Source organism: Megalops cyprinoides, chromosome 25, assembly GCF_013368585.1.
Source record: "Megalops cyprinoides isolate fMegCyp1 chromosome 25, fMegCyp1.pri, whole genome shotgun sequence".
Taxonomy (NCBI): domain Eukaryota; kingdom Metazoa; phylum Chordata; class Actinopteri; order Elopiformes; family Megalopidae; genus Megalops; species Megalops cyprinoides.
In genome coordinates this window covers 1,039,571-1,063,683 of record NC_050607.1, presented here as the reverse complement: position 1 = coordinate 1,063,683, position 24,113 = coordinate 1,039,571, and the positions used below count along the sequence as shown (strand labels likewise).

At 47.0% G+C, this 24,113-nt stretch overlaps 3 protein-coding genes across 3 annotated transcripts; 1 reads left to right on the top strand and 2 right to left on the bottom strand.

Moving 5' to 3' along the window:
- On the bottom strand, positions 1-5,475 carry si:dkey-30c15.2 (uncharacterized protein LOC558938 homolog). The gene is made up of 8 exons (XM_036519640.1): positions 5,425-5,475; positions 5,090-5,133; positions 4,006-4,069; positions 3,115-3,255; positions 2,505-2,609; positions 785-938; positions 470-543; positions 1-153 (listed from the first exon to the last, which is right to left on the bottom strand). The coding sequence occupies exons 1-8, from the start codon at positions 5,473-5,475 to the stop codon at positions 1-3; spliced, it is 786 nt and encodes a 261-aa protein (XP_036375533.1).
- Positions 5,476-7,162: 1,687 nt separating this feature from the next.
- On the bottom strand, positions 7,163-12,938 carry gcc1 (GRIP and coiled-coil domain containing 1). The gene is made up of 3 exons (XM_036519753.1): positions 12,858-12,938; positions 11,114-12,251; positions 7,163-10,664 (listed from the first exon to the last, which is right to left on the bottom strand). Exons 2-3 carry the CDS (start codon positions 12,173-12,175, stop codon positions 9,360-9,362), a joined length of 2,367 nt encoding a protein of 788 aa, XP_036375646.1. The 5' UTR covers positions 12,176-12,251; positions 12,858-12,938; the 3' UTR covers positions 7,163-9,359.
- Positions 12,939-13,497: 559 nt separating this feature from the next.
- LOC118771817 (ADP-ribosylation factor 4-like) lies at positions 13,498-19,406 on the top strand. Its single transcript, XM_036519889.1, has 6 exons — positions 13,498-13,690; positions 15,852-15,932; positions 17,243-17,352; positions 17,878-17,949; positions 18,417-18,542; positions 19,052-19,406. The coding sequence occupies exons 1-6, from the start codon at positions 13,624-13,626 to the stop codon at positions 19,136-19,138; spliced, it is 543 nt and encodes a 180-aa protein (XP_036375782.1). The 5' UTR covers positions 13,498-13,623; the 3' UTR covers positions 19,139-19,406.
- The last annotated feature ends 4,707 nt before the right edge of the window (positions 19,407-24,113 follow it).

Below are 24,113 nucleotides of genomic sequence, written 5' to 3'. Positions count from 1 at the left end.
TCAAGGGGGCCCGAGGAGGGACTCATCATAGAAAGGCCTGGGGCTTGCGGCCAGCAGGGGGAGCCTCTCTCTCAGAGCGGCCTCTCTGAAGTTCCTCTGCAGCCGGCCGTACACAGCGCTGTACAGGAGGCCCTGCAGCGACACCATCAAAGCCTGCCCGGGGAGGAGCATCACGGTCAGTCCAACCGCAACCTGAGGCTGTCATTATTAACAATGTGTGTGAGGGCCTCCACAGGTGGGATGATGAAGGACATCCAGGCATAACCTGCTGTGATTTAGGTCGCGAAGCCATTTTCGTCCTGTTCTCTGTTGCTTTTTGAGTTCTACATATTGTTTCCATGAACACAATTTGGCTAAGTTATAAAAAAAAATATGGTATCTTAGCTTTCTTGCTTATTTTTATGCATTAAAACCTGAAATTCTGTGGAAGTTTGGAATTTTTCCATGCTTTAAATATTTTAAAACTTACTTGTATTACGTAAAGGAAAAACAGTCGGTCCTGAGAGATTTGTCCCACACAGGACAGGCCAACCAGAATGCAGGCTGTGGGGAGGAAGATGGGGAATGTTTAGTGCGAACTCCTCTCCACACTGCAGCTCAGACTGGTGCACTCACTGCCGTCTGAGAGTTATTACAGAGTTATTAATGAGGCATTACATCAGCACACACAGCTCTCTCTGCAGCCACATGCTGTCAGTGTGCTGCTCATTTCTGCTCAAACACTGGGCAGAGTGTGGCGTGCTGCATGCTGGCCCCCAGGGGCCCCTGGGCGAGTGACACAGACCCGGGGTCCAGCAGACGATGAGGACCAGCACCAGGGAGCGAGGAGTGGAGCCGAGCCCCCACAGACGCCTCCTGCCAGCGCCGCCCCCCTCCGCCATGCGCTGGTGCCGCTGCGTATACTCCCTGTGCCACCTGCCCACCTGGCAGTAAATCACCTGGAGGGACGAGAGGGGGGAGTTCCACACCTTATTCTACTGAATGGGGAATGTGTATTTGGGCAAGATTTCACATCAATTCTACGTCCAGATCAGTGCTTTATGCAAGGAATTGGTAAACAACTGATGATTTTCATAAAAAATTGTATGCAAATATTTTAGAAAAATGACACATATTCTCCTATTGTATCTCAGAAATGTGAACAGAGGAAATCAGTCTCTCTGGTTGGGCAGCTACCTCACGCTTATTTTGAGCATTTCTGAGCAATGTCTCTTAAACATAACAAAAATAGTTTCCCACTAAAACATCACAGAAACGCTATGTAGAAAAAAAATGTGCCAGGACTTACTGTGCAGCAAATTAGCACTAACAGCAAAGTAGCGAAGACAAAATATCCAACAGCTTCATTTTTAACCTGAAAGGCAGAAAATGTCTTTCAGTGACTTTATCTCTCTTTTTAAACACATTTCATTTAAGCCTGAATCTTCATAAAGAACACAGAGCAGAGTAACACAGTCCTTCCCCGGTATACTCACCGCGTTTGGACAGCTGCCATTCCCCATTCGCATGAACAAAATACAGCTGCAGCAAGAGGAGAGAATGCACTCATCAGGCTGAGCTTCACAAGCTGCAGTCTCTCAGTCACCATCATAACAGCGGCAGAAGCTGAGCTGTATGCCACAGTTCCCCTGGCTTTGACCTTTGGCCACGTGTGCAGGTCTCAGCTTCATCCTAAATCTCAGCTCCAGCTCACCAGTTTTCCTTTCAGGTCAGAAAGGGCTGGTGGTCCAAAGTGGAGCTGGAAAGCTTCCTGGACTGAAGCTGTGTATCTGTGCCACAGACCTTTCCTTTAAAATCCTGTCCACATCACTCTCTGTGCCCTCCTGAAATCTCCCTTTCTAGTAGTGTGATGAGATCTCAGGGCTGAATGTCCATACCTGGAGCAGAACTCTACCGCCATCATCTCATGGGCTGGGCTGAAGTTCACTAACACATAGCAGACATAGCAGGCAATAGGCAGAGACCTAGGAAAGCAGAGAAGGTGGTTCACAGTGCAGCCATCAATCCATTTTAAATATTCGCCTAAAACAGTCCCTGCAGTGGACATGGCATTAAGAAACATGCTTACCACACTGAGACACACAAACAGGAAAAAGCCCTGCTGTTTCTGCTGTTCCTCTGTAGCCGGAGAAGATGGAAGAGAGTCAGCATCCTCTGAAACAGCTTAGTAGCAACAGGTGCTGTGAGTGTTGCTTTAAAAATCTTCCACAGGTACTCTGAGATGTTTGGGGTTGTGGAAGTTTTGGCAAATGAAAAAGCAGGATTTGAACTTGTGATGTCCAACCAAAAGAAAAAAACTCTCAAGAAGCAATATTGTGCAAATATATAATGTAATTTTATTTATGATTATGCAATGAAATACGGTTATAAAATATTATTATACTGTAATAAAATATTAATATATCATTACATTACAGTTACCATATGTATATAAAACACCAACACATCTCACGCTGGAATCATGTCAGACAGCGGCGTTTGGCCCCAGGCGGGCTCGGCCTCACCTGCCCTGCGTCTGCAGTGTCAGAGCTTTCCCTCCAGCCTTCCACCGCCTGCTTCGACCGGTAAGCATAAACCGTCACCAGCACAAAGGAGACGCAGTAAAAAGTCTGGAACACAGACAGAGGGAGCAGCTGCAGCTTTTACTTTCAGATGTCTCTTACGTATGTGGCGCGCGGTTGGATCGCGGTTATTTACGATCGTATAGTTTTATGTTTGTCTTCTGTACTGACAGGGATCCAAGGCACATATATGGCAATTGTAATTTTATTATTATTTCATGGATGCAGTCATCTGGGGAGACTTACAGAGCTGTAGAAATTACAGCCCACAAAACAATGCAGATAAGCAAGTTCCATTTTCAGATACCAGTCCCTAATGTAACTGCTGTGATAATAAAAATCATGAATGGTCAGCATTTCATGCCACTGAAATCAGGCAGGCAGACAGACAGACAGAAAGACAGGCAGGCAGGCAGACAGTGCTTATTTCCATACGCTGACTAGAACAGGTCTGAGCAGACCCTTTTCCAATGTTACCATGGATCAGACAGACGTCACGGGTAACTGGAACGGTTTGCTTAAGCAAACATAATGGGTGCAGGGCGTCACTCACCAGGGTCAGAGGGAGTCCATAGGTGCAGAGTTTAAACCTGTCAGGATGCTGCTGTGGCTCTGCTAAACTCATGGCACTCACACAAAGCAGTACCGCTGCAGCCAGGAAATCTGCCAGGGCGAGCTGGAACAGCAGCTGGGCCTGCGGAGGGGGCACACCCAGGGTTTGTGCGGAAAAAATGCACCTCTTTGTGATCTGGGTGAAAGTCATTTAGCAGGTACCTCTGGAGAAAAGGCAGCAGTACTGAAAGTGCAGTATTTCAAAAGGAATCTGCCTACAAAGCTGATGTGTACATGCATGGAATTCCCAACCGAATATGTTCTCTGGCTTCTGTTCTTGCACACTAGCACCAACAGGGTGTCCTTTGGGGGTGTTTATTTTCATTTATGCAGGGCCTTTTCTGATAGTAGGCAGAGTAGGAATTATTTTACTTCTGTTGTTAGGAACTGACTGTAACGTTCCATCTCTCTCAAAACTACAGTTTTCATAATTTGCCTCCAGTGGTTTTTCTTGTTATTGTCCAAGCACAGTAACCCTCTGCAAGGATGGCCAGCACCATCACCACTCTCACCCAGTGGGAAAAGCAGTTGCTATGTTAATGGTGCAGAAAAGAAAGAACTGTGACATTGCATAGCTGTATTTAATGTTGGTTATTTACAGCAGAGATAATGTACAAAATAATAATGCACCATTTCAAGTTGTCTAATCAAAGGCAGATGCATCGTGGGACTGGTGCTACTGTGGAAGTGAGTTTCACTCATATTTTTACTGCCATTGGTCTCTCAGGGAGATATAAGGTACATCAGATCTATTCCTTTACCAAAATATGACCGAATCAATCACCTCATACTGAGATGTAACTAGCTGCTGGCTTCATTGTCTTTGACCCACCTGTTCATTGAGATATCTCCTCTTGATGATGGAGACCACCACAACGGAAGAACTCCCAACCAAACTGGAATGAATAGCAAAAGAACTATGCTTCATTATTACTATTGATATAATTGCATTATTAATATTTATGCTTTAGCAGCAGGTGCCTGTATCTCAGGTGACTTAAAAGTCTATGTTGTAAAGGATTTTCCCTGAAGCAGTTTAGATTAAGTGCCTCATGCAAGCATCACCCTACCTGCCCTACCTCAGATTTTCCACCTGTAACCTTCACAGCCTGCTGACCCATGCTGCACACTGCCGCCTTAATCAGCTCAATTCACCTGCACTCTAATGACACTCTGACCAGGAAGTCTCAGCAGCATATGACATAATTGGTTTCCAACAGTAGCTCCCAGTGGAACATTCTCAGAAGCCACAAATGAAAGCTAATAAAGTACAATACAAAGAATATTCTGGCAAAATGAAGACACTTTTCTAAAGTCTATGCATCAGTTTGAAGCAGATGTTTGTGTTAATGAACTATTGAATTAAGACAGTCATATCTCATGTGTAGAGGATTAATTTAGGCCCTCAAATCTTTGGATCTTGATGCAGTGGCAGACTGTAATTGATAAGGCTCCATACTTAAGAACCAACTGTACAGTACGGAGTTAAAGTGGGCAGAGGAGCTGTCCAGAGGCAGAGGTGCTGAAATATGGGGCAGGGGCTCTCAGTCTATGAATACACCCTCTTTACGGATTCCTCTGATGATCTGACACGTGCAGACTATTCTGTGTGTGCTACCTTTCAGTCCAGCAGCTGGGCCTTGTGAGTACATACCTGCACATTAGCACAAGTAATAAAGAGGGAATGAGGCATGCTGAACCTTCAGTCTGGATGCTCCCTCATCTCAATAAGCAGACATGCACTTATACCTCTTTGTATTTTCTGCAGGCAGATTCATTTCTCACATTTCCATGCCTTTATCATAATGTTGTGCTTATATACATGCATACAAAGAATATCAAGCGAGTGCATATGCTTTATACAGAACTGAAGTCGCAATGTCACCACAATACGGAGAAGCACAGAACACGCTTACCTTAGTGATAGTGTAGTCGCGTATACGATGGACAGCGTCTTGATCTAAAAAGCGGGAATCAAAAATAAAGTCAACTGAAAACTTTGACATTTTAGCCACTGGGTGATACAGACTGGCAAAACAGTACCGTGTTGCAGGAAACAGGGCGACGGCGAAGGGAGCTACCCGCCTAAGGGAGCGACGTCTCTTAATATGCTTGGATCATTACTCTGAAAATGACGTTTCTTGCAAGCACCCACCACTGCTGATCATTAAGAGGGTCAGCAGAAACTGTTTAAAAATAACCGCTAATATCACTTTTAAGAGTTTTGTTTCGAGAGCTCTCTTCGTGTTACCTGGTTCTCTGTAAGAGCGCTTTGGTTTCCTGCACCGTCCCGTAGGTTCATAGCGAAAGAATGTACTTCTTGAATACACGCAGCCAAACATTCGAGAAATCCAGCTTGATTGTAAAAATGACTTTGGTTGAGTTGACTGAGCTTATCCACAGTTCTATTATTTTCGCATGCCTAACAGGTTAATAGACATCGCCTCCGCCTCGACACCGGCTGACTTTAAACAGAACCTGAGCCGCATCACGTGTTGTATCGTGCACCTGTGACAGAGACATCGTAATCTACGGAGGGGCGGAATGGCACCGTGCGCAGGTACCTCACCGGACGCAGCACAGCGCGCAGTCACATCCAACCGTTTACAAGTAAACGAGTTCATTAAAGGTGATAAACTCATCAAACAAGACTTGGATTCCGGTCTTTCCACGAACCAAGGGGAAAGGTCTCCATTCGTCCATTTCTGTAGACACCGAATTAAAAAGAAAAAGGAAAGTGAAAGTGCGGGCAGTTTTGAATCCTCAGCTTTTACAGCGAAAACTTTATCTTTAGACTTGTAGCGACCTAAAAACCTAAGCTGTAAATGCTGACACATATACTGTATTAGGAGCTTTCTTTTAATGTAAATATGTGAAATTGTCCAGTTTTTATGGCATAATATATGATTGAAATTCTTTACCCACCCATAAATAATATGCAGAATATTTATCATGCAGCAGGTGTTCCAGTTAAAACAGTAAGAACTATCCTGGATGATCACGGTGGTAGACGTGACTAAATCTGAATAATTCAAATATATGATTTACTCTGTGCGAACTAAATTCGAACCCCTATAACAGAAGCCTCCCTCTGCTCATTTTTAGTATTACATTTCCTCCAACAGAGCAAATAATCACATAAAATGTCCACAATTGTACTATTATTATATTACAACATTATAATTTTACCGAATGAAAACAAACTCTCATGCGAATTCGTTTTTGAGTCTGTTTAGGTCTGATAAGGTTATCCAAAATTATCATTGCATGCACTACTACATACAGATGCAGATAATATATGTCTAACTTTAACAGTATTAGCTAGTTGTGTGTTCTCAGAAAATGTCTTGATGGTAGTGTATTGAGGCATATGGAACAAGCATTAAACTATCTGTAATGACCAGTGACAGTGAGCTAAAAATGATGAGTGTCTCTGGTTTTGATAGACTGTCCTTTCAGGTTCTGAGCCCTTTTAGACTCCTTAGAACTTGCAGTGCAAAAACACTGCAATTGCATATCCTGAAAATGTATGTGGATTATTGCTGTGTCGTTTCAACACCTCATTTACTTCAAAAGCAGTTACCTGCAGCTTTCCCACCTTCCCCACACATTTTTGTCACACGTTGATAGAGGTGACTGCCTTCTGAAATGGCGGGAAACAGCTGCATTCTCAGAATGCATGATGTGAAGATTTTAACCACAGCAATCATGTCCAGACAATTTGCGACTGTAATGAAGTTTGGTTTCAGTTATCTTCCTGGCCAGGAAGTACAGGAATAAATGTTTCACTGAACATCTTAAATTAACAGCAATAAAATGACCTCACGCTCCCACATGCAAAAACCTGCAGTAAATTCACTGACTACATCTCTCCAGGGTCACTGAAGAAAATATTTTTTATTGTTTTCAGAAGCAAAATATACATTTCTGTCAATAGCATTGTCTATATCCACTCTTAACAAGTATTCAACATTGCTATAAAGGGTGTATTTAGGTAAAGAATATCTGATTAATACAGAGTCTGAGGACAGAAAAACCATACAATTATATACAAAAAATCCAACATGAAGCAGTTTAACACAACACTCTGGTGTATAAACAGATATCTGACCTTTGTTAATGCAAATACTCTGAAATGCTCTGAAAAAAGCGTACATAACACTTTAAGGCTGCCTGCCTTTTGTGTTCAGTTACTCCCAAAAAAATAAAGATCCTTTTAATGTTGTCACATGTTATGTATGTCAGTTTCAGTCCTCACACATAAATCAAACAGCAGAAAAACCTCATCAGTTACCGCTGATGCAACACTTCCTGCCTGATGCTAGGAGGGAAAATGAGAAACCCGATAATAACTTTGGCAGTTTTCATTGCAGCATTGCTTTTACACATTTTCAATTATTTCCTTTAATAAAAAGAGCACATTAAACCAATTTAAGTTATAATAATAAATAACAGCTATAGCAGTCTACAGTCTCCGTGGTCTTTTAAATTTGCATTGTAAGGAATGTAGTTGAGCTCACTTACGATGACCAACCTCCATATTCAAAATTCTTACAATTCACAACCAAGGTTAGGATTTTGGTCGTTGTCTCGTTTCATTAGTCAGCAAGAAAAGACAGTTCTTTTCATCAGTTAATATTTTTATCCAATCAGGGCTTTTTCTTTAGTATTAGCATTTTCCAGAACGTGCTATGCAAACAAGGCTATGGGGCATAATCACATAAAGGCTTCATCTGTCCAACCAAGCATTTTCACAAGGTTTCACTGTCAGACCACCACCCTTGTTAATCTCAGATGTGTGAAGTATCTGGAATATACACGTTCTCTCTCTCTGAATCTGAATGTTAAAGAACAAACAAACCTCAACAGAACAACAGATACACAAAGAAGGGCTTCTCTCAGGCAACAGTGTAAGAGTTTACCTGAACAGTACATAGTGTGGTGAAATGGCATGAAACAGAGAGAGAGAGTTGAGTCCCAAAGGCAGTGGACTACAGCACTGCAATGATTTCCAGCAGGAAACGGTGACAATGACACAAGCCAGGAGGAAGTGCAGACACTTGCGGGTTCAGTTCCCAGCTGGGCTCAAGCACCCCTGGAAAGAGGGGTGCTTTGCTACATTAAATATCCCCACATAAAGGGTGATGCATACAATGATGGGTGACATTATGATGTATGTTGTCCTGGATGAGGGTGTCTACCAAGCAAATACATAGAATGTAACATAAGACCAGCCTGGAGTGCTAGAGCTGGGAACAAAATCATGCACCTGCACACAACAGGGTCTGCAGTGTCTTCATTACCTTTCAATAACCTAGAGAATGATTTTATTCACCTAATCTGAGGTATAGGTGATACACAGCTGAACCCACTGAACCCTGGTACGATATGGCCTTTGGTACCGCAAACGAATATGGTCCGCCACTGGAGATGAGGAAATTTGTTCTGATTGATTACTACTGACTGCTCTGTCTTGTGTGACATTTCTCCTCTGATTTATATTGTAAGTATTGCTCCATTCCACATCTACCTCATGTTTGGGGGAAAAGGTGGGATCTTAAATACAGCTTCATGACAGTGTGCTTGGAACAGCATTAACCCTCCTGAGTGCTGCCCATTTCAGCTACTGCTTTGCTGTCATTATCGCACTGAACTGTTGTCTTCTGTCCGTTTCCAAATCAAACAACGTGAACCAAAGAAAGTCATGAAAGACGCTCATGAAATGCTGATTTAATTGGGAACAGATCTCAAGCATCTGATTAATCTGGTGCTGTACCATTGTAAGAGCAATATGGTACATAACCAGTAAACACTCCGAATCGGCATCTCATTCCTCATTCCAAGTTTGTCCTCATACCCAAATTAAAGAAGCTTCTGTGAAAGTAAAATATTTCAGTGCCCTCTAGAGGCACAAGAATGGAACTTCATGTCTTAAACCATGGTAAATGGTAAATCAGTTCCAATTTATTTGGCACAGGATAGGAGGAAATATTAATTGAAATCAAAAATTCCCCCACGTTAAAGAATGCCTGTAAAATATGAGACTACCACCCAGATACTGGAAAATAATAAACTGTCTACGCCCATGAAAAGGCATGTATTTAGAATTCTATCTATGAATGGTCACAAATCATCAATGATGCCCTGCAAACCCATAATCAGCTATCCCATAATGCCAGGCACCTGTTACCTCTTCCCTGCACTCCACCAGCTCAAGGCCTGCTGCTTGATCACAGCCTGCTTCTCCTGGGGGCTGAAGTGTAAAATGGTGAGAATGGCGGTAAGTGTCTGCTGGCGCCCCCTGGCATCCTGGAGGGTGAGGAACCTGTAGATGATGTTCTTCAGGTACTCCAGGTTGGCCCCCTCGCGGCTCTGGTCACGGGCCTGCTTCTCCAGCCGGTCGCGCAGCTCGGACACCTCCTCATCATAGCGCTCGCCGTTGGCGATCAGCTTGTCCTGCATCTGGTGGAGGTCCCCCTCCAGCCGGTGTTTCTGCCTCCTGAGAGCGCTGAGCTCCACCTCCTTGCGGGCCAGCTGCTCGGCGTATAGCAGCAGCGTGGGCTCGTTGGGCCCTGCCAGCTTCAGCGCCTGGGCCACCAGGTCCTGGGGGGAGTCCTCGGCGCCGTCCACCTCCACGACGCTGGCCTCGCTCGGGGCTTTGCGCCCCACCAGGCCATACCCCACGGCCGCTCCGCGCAGCCTCTCCAGCTCCAGGTCCTTCTCGGCCAACAGGGCCAGAGTGCGGTCCCTCTGCTTGTGCAGCTCCTCCTCCAGCCGCAGGGAGCTGTCGCGGAACTGCGCCTCCAGCCGCTCCAGCTCCTGCCGGTGGCTCTGCTGCAGGCTGCTGGCCTGCTGCTGCCGCGCCTCCAGCTCGCGCCGGTGCGCCGCCTCCGCCTCGTCGCACTGGATCCGCAGGCTGATGTACTTCTCCTTCAGCTCCGCCAGCTGCTCCCGCGCCTCCTCCAGCTCCTTGGCCACGTTACCGTCCTTGGCGTTCTTGTTCTTGAGCACGGCCTGCGCCCGTGCCTTGTAGCGCTCGAACTCCTCCTTCAGCTGCTTCAGCTCCTGCTGGTAGTAGAGGGCGGAGGCCTTCTCCCCGTCCGAGGGCTCGTTCTCGCCCTCCCGCCCCTGCTCCGCCTCGCCCAGCTTCTCGATCTCCAGGGGCTGCTGGGACCGCTGGGACGCCAGCAGCAGCAGCCTCTTCACCGTCTCCAGCTTGTCCTTCAGCACGTTGACGTCCAGGCTGGCCTCGTCGATGGCGAGGTCGGCGGCGGAGGCCCGGGTGGAGGCAGCGATGGCCAGCGTCTTGTTCTCAGTGTCCAGCTGCAGAATGCGGTCTCGCAGCCTCTGCGCTGTCTGCTGGTCCTTCAGCTTGGCCCTCTCGCAGGTGCCCACCAGCTCAGACAGCTGGGACACTCGCTCCTCCAGGCTGGCCACCCGGGCCTCCTCCAGCTGCGCCTGCTCCTGCAGCCGCTCCTCCGCCTGCGTGGCCTGCACGCGCACACACACACACAGCGATGTCAGCGAGGGAGACACAGAGCAGAGCTGCTGATGGGAAATGAAGTCCACAGCTGGAGCCTCTGGGGTTCTCTCACTGTGTCTGAGGACTTCACTTCTCACCAGCATCTTTGCAGAACATTTTAAACCATTTTGCTTATACGCCCTACCCAGTCACAACACCCTACAATGATTATATTAAATTCAGGGAGAGCATGCTGTGCGCTGAATCTAAGTCTGTCAAATAAAGGATGCATCGTCTACAAAATCAGCATGGCGAAGCCATCACTACACCCAGTTTTTCCTGCACAGATTAAGGGCTTTCATAAAGTTTCTGGTCACACATCCCTTCCATTTAATTTATTTTTGGGCCCAGAAAGACATGCCCTTTCAGTGGCTGCAGTACAAAGTGGGTTTCACTGGCTGCAGTTCAGACTCCTTACCTTGCGTATCTCCTGCAGCAGCTGAAGCTGAAAGTGGGCCTTGAGCTCGGCTATCTCCTGCTGCAGCTCCTCCACTCGCGGGTCGGGCTTGCTCCTCTCAGCCTCCGCCGCCTGCAGGCTCCTCCTCATCTCCTCCTTCTCCCTGGACACCTGCTTGAGCCGCTCCTCGTACTCGGCGCCCCGGTCCGCTGCCATGCTCCTCTCCAGCAGCACCTCCTTGGCGTCCTCCAGCTGCAGCTCGGCGTCCTGCCGCAGCTCCCTCTCCTCCTGCAGCAGCCTCTGCAGCTCCCGCAGCATCACGGCGTGGTCCCCCTGCTCCTGCGCCCGCTCGTGCTGCTGGGTGATCACGCGGGCCTTGCTCTCCGCCAGCTGCTCCTGCAGCCCCTTCAGCTCCGCCTCATGCTGCACCCGCGCCTCCTCCAGCTTCCCCTGCAGCTCCTCCAGGTCCTGCTTCATCTTGCGCTTGTCCGCCTGGAAGGAGGCCTCCATGCGGGACTTCTCCTGCGTGACGGTGGCCAGGGAGCTGGTCAGGGTGGACAGCTGGGCCTTGAGCTGCAGGAGGCGGCGGTCTGCCTCGCCGGCGGCCGGCTGCTCCCCGCTGCTGGAGCTGATGCCGCTCTCGGAGCCGCTGGCCTCCTCGCACCTCTGAGAGGAGGCGGCCGCTCCGGCCTCCCCAGCGCCGCGCTCCTCCTCCAGCACGTCCCCCTTGGTGCTGCTGCTCGTCACGCTGGTGGCGGTGTCTGCCGAGGCCGCCGTGTCGATGCTGTCCTCGCTGTGCAGGGAGCACTTGTCATCGCCCAGGTCTGAGGGGCGTCTGTCCAGGTTAGGACCCCCCCCAGGCGGGGCCTCGCCACGCAGGCTCAGGTCCACTTCCTGAGACACGGTCAGAACCTTCAGACTGGCTTCCAAAGCATCCTTTTCCTTCAGCAGGCTTTTGTACGCCCTGACGACGTCCTTGAAGCGGGTCTGGTACTGAACCAGCTGCTTCTTCTGCGTCTCTATGGTTTCCAAAAGCTCCTTCTTGCTGGGGCCGCCCCCAAAGCTCATGCCAAACTTCTCCATGGCGTCCGGGTTCAGCTAGGCGTCATTCTCTCCGCTCACACGAGATGTCACTGGTTAGAAACCAGCTCTGGGAAATCTGCAGAAAGAATAGGCGCGCAGCTGTGTTACCCATACGTTTTCTGGAGAGATATTCGCTAACTATCGACGATGAATTTACTACGAACAGCTAAACTAGACAGAGGTACTTGAACAACAGTCAGGCTGATTATGGAAGAAGAGATCTAAAACTAAAAGCTGTTAAATTTTTCCGATAGCTCAAATGCTACAAACTGACAGTGCCTAACGAATGTAGTTTAGATGAAAATAGTCTCATAATTAGACAAAACAGTAAATAATTCCATCATCTGCCAAGAGCCAGCTAGCTCAGGCTTGCAGGTAACTACAGCAAACTAACAAACCAGTTAATATCAGTAACAAAACATCAAAACGTCAGCTTCTTCATTACTGCCGATGCGAAACATCTTAGCAGCCACCTACTTAGTTAACGTCAACAGCGACCGAGGACAGCAATTTAGCGAACAAGCTAATTCCCTGTAGCTACCGTGCAAGTGTCATGTTAGCTAGTGAAAGGCCTGATGGCAAGTTGACGCTTCTCTGTCTTCTCTGCTGCTCCACCACACAGCTCCCGCAAGTAAGAGTCTGAACCTCGACATCATTCAGACACCGTCGGCTATTCTCTTACCAAATTGTTTTAACGCAATGGTTATTTTTGATCCAATCTGCTAAGCTACTCTCCAGGCTTACGTGTCCATGACGCTCGCTATTTACTTCCTGGACTGAAAGGCGATTGCAGCTCGCTGGCTAAAGCTATAAAGTTTCATTCCTTTAGCAGGCGGTCGGGCGGTCTGCTCTGGAAACCATCTTGGGAAGGTCGGAAACGTGTGCGCAAAGATTGTCATCTGTTACCTTTTCATCTTGTGTCACTCGTGATTTTCTGCTTTATGTTGTTTATAAAGTGTTGAGCTGTGTGCACATGATTATGCAGTAGCCAGTAACCACAGTAACCACAAATGACCGACAGAGCTCGTTTAACTGAGCAATTTACCTCAGATACGAGCTCTTATACTGAGTCCCGGTCAGATGCCTAGCTGCTGATTGCTAACTCTGTGATATTTAGCCAGAGTAGGAGCAGTTTTCATAACCCTCTCATTTGGTTAAACTCAATAAAAGGCGCATCTACCGCGTTGCCACGTCCTGATGTAAAATAGCTGGTACTATTGAGGTGGTATAAAGGCAATTACAAACACGACCATGTTCTGTTTGTTAATAAAGTTTTGTCAATCTGAGAGCGATGACGTCATTTCTTCCGCGTTGGCCTGGACGTGGCATCAGAGATACTCCCATAGACAGCGGAGCTCGGACCCGTAGCCAGCAGGAGTGCGATCTGAAAATTACATTTCTTTTTAGAATAGGTGTTTAGAACCCGCCAAGGGGATTTCTCACAAAATATGGGTCTTACCATCTCGTCTCTCTTTTCCAAGCTTTTTGGCAAGAAACAGATGAGGATACTGATGGGTGAGCATTTGCTGCTAGCTAGCTAGCTAATGTTGGTTACTGTCGCTGACAGAGAAAGAATAAAATAATTTGTCATAGAGTCCGAAGGACAGGAGAAAAGATTTTTTACGGTCTGATTTAAACGACAAGGGCAGCTAGCTTACTTACCGTCTTGATTCCGCTTTGACAACGACTAGAGATACAAAGGTATTCAGCCTGTAGGGCTGCTGTCTGAGGGTGTCCTGCCGGTGAGCTCGGATACTCCCTTCCTTATCTAAATCATCTCATGTTAAATAACACTGTAGGTAGGTATCCGACGATGAAAACTGCTGGAAAATCTGTAAGTTTAAGATTGTTACTGACATCAAAGGGGCAGGATTTCAGCGAAAACTCGGGCAAGGTGGCTCGCTATATGTATTTTTCGCTGTATCAAATCAGAACATAAATATTGCTTGCTCGTCACCATAATAGACAGCGAGAACATACAAGGTGCATCATAACTATTTTACGGATTCCGGGTTCCGTCGATTTTAAGGTAACACCAGCTAATGTAAGAGGTCAGAACAGCTAGTGATGATTAGACTATTATTGCATTGTGAATGCACCGTGATACATGATCTGTTCTGCGGTTAAACTGTGTACCCGCATGCTTAAAATGACAACACCTATTTGATTTTGAAAATCTGTAACTACTCCACAAGGCTATCTAAAATTGGAGTGAGATTTTCAAACCCAGTATTGTGGACGTTTGACTGTTCGGATGTGATGTGCAGTGTACGTACGACCTTTTCCCCCCTCGAAACGTAGCATTTCTGTTACTATTGGTTTTAGAAAGCGGTCTGTTACAGTGAATGGTCTTGTTGCAGTTACTTTGTGAGACCACTCTCGCTCTCGATGTGGTTAAATTTTCTTCTGACAAGACAGCGGTGCAAGGAACTGCGGCGTGATTATGAAAAACTATACGGTTAATGTAGTATATGCTTGTGGTCCTGCGAGTGTTTGAAACAAAACGTCTATTGTATTCTAAAACAATTAATTTTATTGCCTAGTGGTACAGATACAATAGAAAAATATGGGTTGTAGTTGGAGACAAATAATCCAGTGTAGGAAACCAGTAACAGATAAATAGTTTAGTGCAGCATGTATTAGCCTGTATGTGAAGGAGTACCAGTTGCTGTCTTAGCTACTTCTCAGTTTCACGCTCAGTCAGACACATTAAGTAAGTAAATGCTGGTCTTGCTTCACTTGGGCCAGGACAGGTTTCCTGTGTCTGTTTGGTCTCTTAGGCCACATACAGACATGTGGAAGCTACATTTTGCCATTTGTTGTTGTCCAAAGTACAGCTCCTCTTCTGCAAGCATGCAGAGTTAGGCTGCGGGATGCGCCAGGGAGGAGGACTGTGTGCTTTGTGGAAATGTAAGATTACAGATGAAATCTTACTGTTCTGAAGGGTTAATAAATTACAGGAACCTCAGCTCGGGGGATGTGGTGTGACTTTTTCCAGCGGGTGAAATACAGCAGTATGCAGTTAATTGATTGGATCCATGAGCACTGTTTATTTTTGTCAGCAATCTGTGAAATGTGCTTTGTTTCTTTACTTCCTGGCTCTGATTCAGAGAGGTAAAGCATTCCCCACAGAGTCCATCCAGCACTTTGTCTTCATTGGGTCTGACAGCATGCAAACAACTTCACAAAAAAAACGTGCTCAACACGACGTCAGATGGGAAACATTTTGCAGCATATTGCCCCTGTTTCGTAGTTATGACATTGATTTGACCTTACAGGAATGTGAGGTTGCTTTCTGTTGGCCGGGCTTCATTTGATGTTGCAGCCAGGAGCCAGGGGTCGGGGTGTGGTGGGCGCGAGGAAGGGGTGTTACAGCGCTCCTCATCTCTCATGCAGAGCCGCATGCCATGTTCCGGAGCGTTCCTGAGCACTGCAGTTTGGCACAGCATCAGTCACACATCCCTCACACCATGCTGTGCTCACTGCTGCTGTTTACATGGCTCAGTTACCAGGCTGGGGGTTTAAACCTCCTCCTTCGACTGCACACACAAACTCACAGGGCTCTCTTCCAGTGTAAAGTTCTGCAGTTTTAGTCTTGCCTGTTCTCTGAATTTAAAGCAAAGAGAGCTTACATTGGTAGTCTTCAAACTAACCTTTCTTTTGTTTTCGTTTGCAGTGGGTTTGGATGCCGCTGGTAAAACCACTATCTTATACAAACTGAAGCTTGGAGAGATTGTAACCACTATTCCAACAATTGGTAAGATCCGTGCAAATCGGTATCATAGTAAAGAGCAGCCACTTAAAGATGGAATATATATTAAATGTGAAACAGAATCTCAGATAATGCAAGTACAGGAACGTGCACAAACTTACTGTAATGTGCTGGCAAGACCAGCCAGCCCGTGTAGATGTGTAGACTCTCTTCCGTGTGTTTCCCTTAGAAGACACCTGAATGCTACATATGTATGCCTGTATTCATTCTGCTGAAGCCCTTATTAACTGTTTAATCATGTGAGTAATTATTTCGATCAGAGGTCAGCCAGTGTTCCTGTTGTAACGCTATTAGAGCTACAGATTTTAAGGTAACTCCAGATTCTGCAGGGCTCCTGCTCTGTAGGACTGCAGCCCATCCCTCTAACTCACCATCCCTACCGCAGCCGCAGCTGTGTGTCGGAACCTTCAGCTTTATCATCTGTGCGTTTAATTCCAGGTTTCTTTATTCTGTGCTCTGGGACGCATTTGGCTGTGATTTCTTTCCCTGGAAGGCAGTTTTACATCATACATTAATGTGCTGTTTTACAGTGAAAGGAGCTGCAGTCGAGGCTGTTTGTCAGTGAAAGACTCAGCAGCTGGGGGTCTCTTCTGTCTCTGTGCTGCTTTGTTCTGGAGGCGGTGTCTGCTCTGCTGATCTGAGGGCGTAGATCAGACAGATAGGTGTTTATTTGCAGTCAAAACAGTCTTTCCTGAGTAAAGCGGCTCGCCCTGACTGAGCTCAGTTGTATGTTCAGCGTCAGTGACAGATCTGGGTCATGGCTGCATCCGCATGTTCATGTGCCGCTTGTTTTGATCTGTCGCTTTCGCAGGAGTACAGTGTCAGTTTCCCTGCTTTTTGTTGCCCTCCTCGTGTGGTACAGCAGCGCCTGGCTCCTTTACTGTTTGAACCACAGCTGCTTTCGCACGCTGATTCTTCCCTCACTCATGTTTCATTCAAATGAGCGTATTGCTCAAAAGAACATCCAAAACAACACTTTCCTCCTGCATGAATCTGGCTGTTTCTGCCTGGTCGGACAGAGCATTTTGCAGCATTTTTATTGCAGTTTGTCTTTCGCGACAATGGTAGTCAAAATATATTGGCGGAGGCACAGCTAGTTTTTGATCCAGTTTATTTCTGTCAGGTTAATTGATCCAGCTGTTAAGCAGCTGTATGTAATTAACATTTGTGTCGGTCCCTTTGTAAAGTCAGCGTGCCTTCCTGTGAAGCCAGGATTTTTTGTCTTTTAAAGCTTTTTTTCACTCAGTGTAGTGTTTTAGCATTACCGTAACTCTTTCCTGTGTGTCTTTGGGCAGGTTTTAATGTAGAGACTGTGGAATACAAGAACATCTGCTTCACAGTGTGGGATGTGGGCGGTCAGGACAAGATCCGGCCGCTATGGAGACACTACTTCCAGAACACGCAGGTAAGCGTGCGGCCTGCTTTCTGCTGTGAGAGCTGGGCTCAGGCTCAGCGTGCCGTGGACTGTGCCCTTTGTCCAGCTCTGCCGAGTACAGTCATGTAAAAACAAACAGCTCACAGCTGCTTGGAGGAAACTGCCTGCAGTCACTGTGGCAAAGTCTGTTTTACATAATGGAGAGCTCAGGTCTCCACGTCTTCCAGCCACCACCCTGTCACTTACAGGCAGGACTTCAGCCACATGCATTGGGAGGAGTGTAGTGTACGCACCAGCCTTCCTCAGGTCCCGGTGTGGAATGTTGTTTTGACTGCCCCTGGAGGGTCTGTGGGGAGTCTCGACTCCTAACACAAGTCTGCCCCTATTGAGAGTTTCTAAAGGGGCAGTTGCTTTTCTCTTGGGAGTTTTCTGTTTTCTGCGCACTCTGACTCCACCCTCAGATACCTGTTTAAAATGAACGGTGTGGCAGGAGTCACAGCGATGCTCTTCGCTCCTGTCCAACCCTGATCCCGTCTCTCACCTCTGATCCTGCAGGGTCTTATCTTCGTTGTGGACAGCAACGACAGAGAGCGAGTGGCCGAGTCGGCCGAGGAGCTGTCCAAAATGGTATGTATTCAGCTGCATACGAACCTGGGGAATATCCACTCAAACAAGCGGACAGTCCCCTTCAGCCGGCATTGTCACCCTTTCTGATACCTTGAGGGTGTCAGTTTGAGAGCAGGTCTCATGTACGTTTTACACCTTGCATGTCAGTGAGTGTTACTCTGCAGAGCAGTTATCAGGGATGATGTATGTTTTGTACACAGAAATGTCTTCTTTCGTTTGTGTACATGTTCACGTTCTGATACTCTCCATTTGTTGATTCTTCACTTTACTGTAAGCACAATAAAAAACATGATGGCATACTCTATCCATTACACTATTCTTCTGAACCTTACGTTCCACAGCTAGAATACCTCTGAATCAACAAGGTCAACAGCGAGTGTAAGTCCTTCTGTGGAAGCTAAAGGAAGTGTGCGCCATCTCGCCGGTGAAGGGCTGTCCCTTATTCCTTTTTCCTTCTCTTTCTGCAGCTGCAGGAGGATGAGCTGAGAGAAGCTGTCTTGTTGGTATTTGCAAACAAACAGGACCTACCGAACGCCATGGCTGTGAGTGACCTGACAGACAAACTGGGCCTGCAGAGCCTACGCAGCAGAACCGTGAGTCCCGCCCACACCTGTCCCTTTCACCTGTCCCTTTCACCGGTCCCGCCCACACCGGTCCTGCCCACACCTGTCCCTTTCACCAGGCTATACCACACCTGGTCCTTTCACCTGTCCCTTTCACCTGTCCCGCCCACACCTGCCCCTTTCACCGCCCACACCTGCCCCTTTCACCAGGGTTGATCGCAGTGTAGAGCCAGCAAGGCAGATGCAGCCAGTCATTACAGTGTTACAGGATTAACTCTGATGCCGGTTGCTGTGATCATGAAACCGACATGTTGACACTGATGGAATTATATGGGCAGCATGACCATGGCGAATGTCTTTAGCTAAATGATGGAGCTGGTGCAGGCAGTTTTGGCTGTTTCCCTCTTTCTCTGACTGTTTGTGTTAAAAACATCTGAATTAATGACTCATTCCTTGCTGGTGTTTGCTTGCATGTTTTGATTGGAGTTGTTGTGTGAGATGGTAAAGCAGCAGTTAATACTCTCTCTCTCCCTCTGCAGTGGCATGTCCAGGCCACCTGTGCCACACAGGGAACAGGTCTCTACGAAGGACTGGACTGGTTATCCAACGAGCTGTCCAAGCGCTAAGGGAGGCCGAGCGGGCCTGGCGTGGATGAAAAAGCAAGCGTGCGCGAGAGAGCCGAGGATGAGAATTTCAACTGAAAAAAACACACAAACAAAAAAAAAACTTTGTCTAAATTGTCTGTGCGTCTGTCTGGTAGAACTTGAACTTATGGACTTTACAATCACTTCCTGTTGTGAAATCTTTTATTTTCTCTTCTTCCTAGCTGTTCCTACAGATGTTTCTTATTATTTTTGTTTCTTTCAACAGTCAAATGGCATTTTAAGTTGCATGTTTTTAAAGTAAAAAAAGATGAGTGATGGTTGCTATGGAAACAGGGATGTAAGAGAGGAGGGGCAGTACTGAGGTGTTGCCACTTCCTCACAATCTCCCTCTCCACTGAGGGAGCCCTACGAGGACCGAGAGGCCACTTCCTAAACCAGCTGTGAAGCAGGCAGGTGCTTTAGAGAAAGACCTTGGATCATTTCAAGGGCCAATATAATGCAATAATATAAGATACATTTCCTGTTTGTTACCTGTCTGTAACCCACAATGTGTGTTTGAGAGAGAGGAATGGACATGTTTACTTGAGTATACACCTTTATTTAGGGAGTGTTGCTCCCTCTGCAGCTGTGTTGGAACAGTGCTGTGTCTGTGTCCCTGCGTTATTTTGTACAGAGCTTTGGTATGGCAGCTTGCTCCTGTGCTGCTGGGAGGGGGGGTGAGATAGCCAGAGTGAGCTAAAGACCCCCCCCACCCCCCCACCCATTCCCTTCTGTGATGCATACATTCCTACAGCATCCTCTCCAAACCACGCATGGGGAAAAAAATCACAACTCTTAATAAGGTGAAGCAATTTGTTGTACAAAAATCCAAATAATAAAACAATCTGGAAAATAATCTGTGTTTCTGTGTCAAAATGCAGACTGAAAAGCCTGGCTTCGGTTGTATGCTGGGACAACAGGTGTTTTAAAACATGATAAAGGGAAATTTTGAAACGTAAGTATTTAGAATGAAGTTCTGGACTTACAGGGCACTATTGCTGCCATGCAGTGGAGCTTGAATGAGTCTGTTTTCTCTAATTGTTCTGACACTGTCTTGAGGATGGTATGAGTATTGCTAACCTTTGTCTTGGACATCCTGAACAAGCTGAAATCTGAGCCTTCTCTGAGATCAGGGTTCCCCGCCTCCAGCTAACCACACTGGCTGCCATCACCTCCTGTCCCTTGGCTGGGTCTGCAGAGACCCTTGACCCTGTCTGTTTCTTCATGTGTCTACTGTCTGCACAGTGTGTCCTAACGGACAGCAGGTGGAGTCTTTGCCACTGGAATTGTGTGGCAGATGCTCTTACCCCAGGCGAATTAGGAGACCCATGCTTGCTCAGGTCCTGATGCTGGAGGTGTGATGGTGCAGGTTGGAATGTTAGACTGCGCTGGTATGATCTGGCTGCACACACTGTTGTGCACTCTGGTGTCTGCCTCTGAGGACTGCATCCCTGTTCTGTGCCTGGCTTATTGCCAGCTCTACCAGATACAGTGGACCCTGCCTATGGAACACCTACAGCTGCATCACTGCACTACGTCAAATACAGGCTCAGGACCTGTCGGTTGATCCGAACTGCTTGAAGTGATGCCTCAGTAATACACACACACACCAACTGACACATCTGCACACTCGTGACAAGCACTGTGACAGATCCAGTTTAAGGAGATGTCCATTATGTTGAGGCAGCTGCATTAGCCTGAAATGGAGCAAAAGTGAGGTGGATGGTGGAGGTGTCTGTGTCTCAGGGTTACTGGTGTGTGTGTGTTTGCAGGGTGGAGGTCTCTGTGTCTCAGGGTTACTGGTGTGTGTGTTTGCAGGGTGGAGGTCTCTGTGTCTCAGGGTTACTGGTGTGTGTGTCTGCAGGGTGGAGGTCTCTGTGTCTCAGGGTTATTGGTGTGTGTGTGTGTCTGCAGGGTGGAGGTCTCTGTCTCAGGGTTATTGGTGTGTGTGTGTGTCTGCAGGGTGGAGGTCTCTGTCTCAGGGTTACTGGTGTGTGTGTGTTTGCAGGGTGGAGGTCTCTGTGTCTCAGGGTTACTGGTGTGTGTGTGTTTGCAGGGTGGAGGTCTCTGTGTCTCAGGGTTACTGGTGTGTGTGTGTTTGCAGGGTGGAGGTCTCTGTGTCTCAGGGTTATTGGTGTGTGTGTTTGCAGGGTGGAGGTCTCTGTGTCTCAGGGTTACTGGTGTGTGTGTGTTTGCAGGGTGGAGGTCTCTGTGTCTCAGGGTTATTGGTGTGTGTGTTTGCAGGGTGGAGGTCTCTGTGTCTCAGGGTTACTGGTGTGTGTGTCTGCAGGGTGGAGGTCTCTGTGTCTGTGCTATCAGCAGGTGAACAGACTGGTGAGGGCTTCTCTGAATGAAACTGTTGCTTCAACTGCCAGACCTAAGCTGCTTTTCCTCAGTCTGTGCTTCGGAGGATATGGTCTTGTGTGGGAGTCTAGGCTGCACTATCTTCAGTGACCCCCCTCCCCAAGTACAGACTCTCACCTGACTCTGCCTGTATGATGTGCATGAATGCTTTAGTGTTTGAGCTTTTTCATATCCTATAATGATGGACAGTGAGTGACGCAGGATATTAGTTTGGCCTGATTGTGATCATGGGGACCTTGGAAGGACAGCTGAGCACTCGGAGCCAAAATGAAGCCTGGCTACTGTGTAAGCAGGATGCCTGCTCCCAGCAGGGAGAGAGAGGGTGACGTAATCCGGTAAGAGGGAGAGAGAGAGTGAGGTGATCAGGGTAAGAGAGAGAGAGAGTGAGGTAATCAGGTAAGAGGGAGAGAGAGTGAGGTAATCAGGTAAGAGGGAGTGAGAGTGAGGTAATCAGGTGAGAGGGAGAGAGAGTCAGGTGATCAGGTAAGATTGAGTGAGAGTGAGGTAATCAGGTAAGAGGGAGTGAGAGTGAGGTTATCAGGTAAGAGGGAGAGAGAGTGAGGTAATCAGGTAAGAGGGAGAGAGAGTGAGGTGATCAGGTAAGATTGAGTGAGAGTGAGGTAATCAGGTAAGAGGGAGAGAGAGTGAGGTGATCAGGTAAGATTGAGTGAGAGTGAGGTAATCAGGTAAGAGGGAGAGAGAGTGAGGTGATCAGGTAAGATTGAGTGAGAGTGAGGTAATCAGGTAAGAGGGAGAGAGAGTGTGGTTATCAGGTAAGATTGAGTGAGAGTGAGGTAATCAGGTAAGAGGGAGAGAGAGTGAGGTGATCAGGTAAGATTGAGTGAGAGTGAGGTAATCAGGTAAGAGGGAGAGAGAGTGAGGTGATCAGGTAAGAGGGAGATAGAGTGAAGTAATCCGGTAAGATGGAGAGAGAGAGTGTGGTTATCAGGTAAGATTGAGTGAGAGTGTGGTTATCAGGGAAGAGGGAGAGAGAGTGAGGTTATCAGGTAAGAGGGAGAGAGAGTGAGGTGATCAGGTAAGATTGAGTGAGAGTGAGGTAATCAGGTAAGAGGGAGAGAGAGTGTGGTTATCAGGTAAGATTGAGTGAGAGTGAGGTAATCAGGTAAGAGGGAGAGAGAGTGAGGTTATCAGGTGCTCGGGCTGTCTCTGCGGGCTGTCTGTATTCACCCTCCCAGCCCTCCTGTGTAGGGGAAGTCACGATAGTTATGAAATCATGTTGAGATTTTTTCCTTCCTGTTCCATGTTGTTGGTCTCCAGCAGAGGCACAGTGATTGGTGCGTGTATGGTAATTGGTGTGTGTGTTTTGGTTGCCAGTTTTGAGTTGTGGGTTGCTTATTACAGCATAATGATAATACATATCATTTGTGTATCACTTGTAATCTTTTGTTTCACGTTGTTTCATGTTGGAGTCAGCAGCTGGAAGTAACCACACTGCGTAGGCATGGCCCAAAAATAGATCATAGCTGAAATTGCAACACATCTCCCAGTCATACCTCCATTATGCTCACAGTGCAGGCATGGTTTCCCTGTGTTGCACTTGTCACTGTCCTTAAATGGTCTTGGTCAGAATCTCACTCTATTCTAGTCATTGATTGTGAAAAAGGGATTATTTTAATGAATCAGATGCTGTGATGAGCTGTTCCTGCTCAGCAGACTGGCTCTGAAATCCCCGATTAGGATCAGACTGAAGGGGTCTTGATTCACCCACAGCAGGGATGTAGGAAATGCTGGAACTTTCCTGGCCCCTAACGGGTGCAGCACTTAGCTGCTGCTGGGTGTACACTATCTCTGATGGATAATCATGACATGACGGCCCCATCCTAATGCACAGCTGCACCTCGGGCCTGGGATGAACAGACCCAAGACATGATAGCATCCGCTATGCGCTAGTAATACCACGCTGTTAATAACTTTTTAGTGAATAAAATGCCTTTATTATTAATTTGGCTGCAATGACTTCGTAGCTTGTGCCAGCAAATCCAGGAAATGCACTTTTTTAATAGTGTCGCGCTTAGAAAGCAATCAAAATATTCCATTTTGTCTCTGCACCGTTATTTTAATGTAAAAGCTGAAACAGGAGATTAATCCACTTGTTTTCAAAAGTACCTTTGTTGTCTCTTGATGCGAAAACTCCAGGCCAAAGACATCAAATGGAGAGCAAGACTGACAGGAAAAGGCACTCAGAGAAACAGCGCACAATCAGAAATTTAAAACACATTGATCCAGATAAATTCTGTGTGATAAATGTTTATTTAGGGTGTCTGTATAAGGGATTGCTCCTCACCCCGTGAGGCTGAAGATGAGAGGTCTGAAGCAGGAGAACTAGCTGAAACTTGTCAGAGGGCGCTGAAAGTGTTTATGCGGAAGCCCGCGAGTGGATCCGTTACAGCTGAGGAAATAGGGTTGTTTGCGGGGTAGGGGAATTCCTGTCTGTAATTTTACATTTAAAAAGTCCCCATGTGGTATTGCGCCTCTCACAGAAGGATATAAAAGCCGAGCAAACGCAGCTGATAGGAGCTCTCCGTCATGCAGAGTCCTGTGCGGATTGATCACTTCGGGTAAGGCTCGCTAA

Excerpts from the sequence above, each read along its gene's own strand:
- si:dkey-30c15.2 (XM_036519640.1), bottom strand. The coding sequence starts at position 5,475 with ATGAACCTACGGGACGGTGCAGGAAACCAAAGCGCTCTTACAGAGAAC. Across the intron at positions 5,134-5,424 it reads GCGCTCTTACAGAGAACCAG|ATCAAGACGCTGTCCATCGT; the intron begins GTAACACGAAGA and ends CCCGCTTTTTAG. Across the intron at positions 939-2,504 it reads ACACTGCAGACGCAGGGCAG|GTGATTTACTGCCAGGTGGG; the intron begins GTGAGGCCGAGC and ends TCGTCCCTCCAG.
- gcc1 (XM_036519753.1), bottom strand. The coding sequence starts at position 12,175 with ATGGAGAAGTTTGGCATGAGCTTTGGGGGCGGCCCCAGCAAGAAGGAG. Across the intron at positions 10,665-11,113 it reads TGCTGCAGGAGATACGCAAG|GCCACGCAGGCGGAGGAGCG; the intron begins GTAAGGAGTCTG and ends GTGCGCGTGCAG.
- LOC118771817 (XM_036519889.1), top strand. The coding sequence starts at position 13,624 with ATGGGTCTTACCATCTCGTCTCTCTTTTCCAAGCTTTTTGGCAAGAAA. Across the intron at positions 13,691-15,851 it reads ACAGATGAGGATACTGATGG|TGGGTTTGGATGCCGCTGGT; the intron begins GTGAGCATTTGC and ends TTTCGTTTGCAG. Across the intron at positions 17,353-17,877 it reads ACTACTTCCAGAACACGCAG|GGTCTTATCTTCGTTGTGGA; the intron begins GTAAGCGTGCGG and ends CTGATCCTGCAG.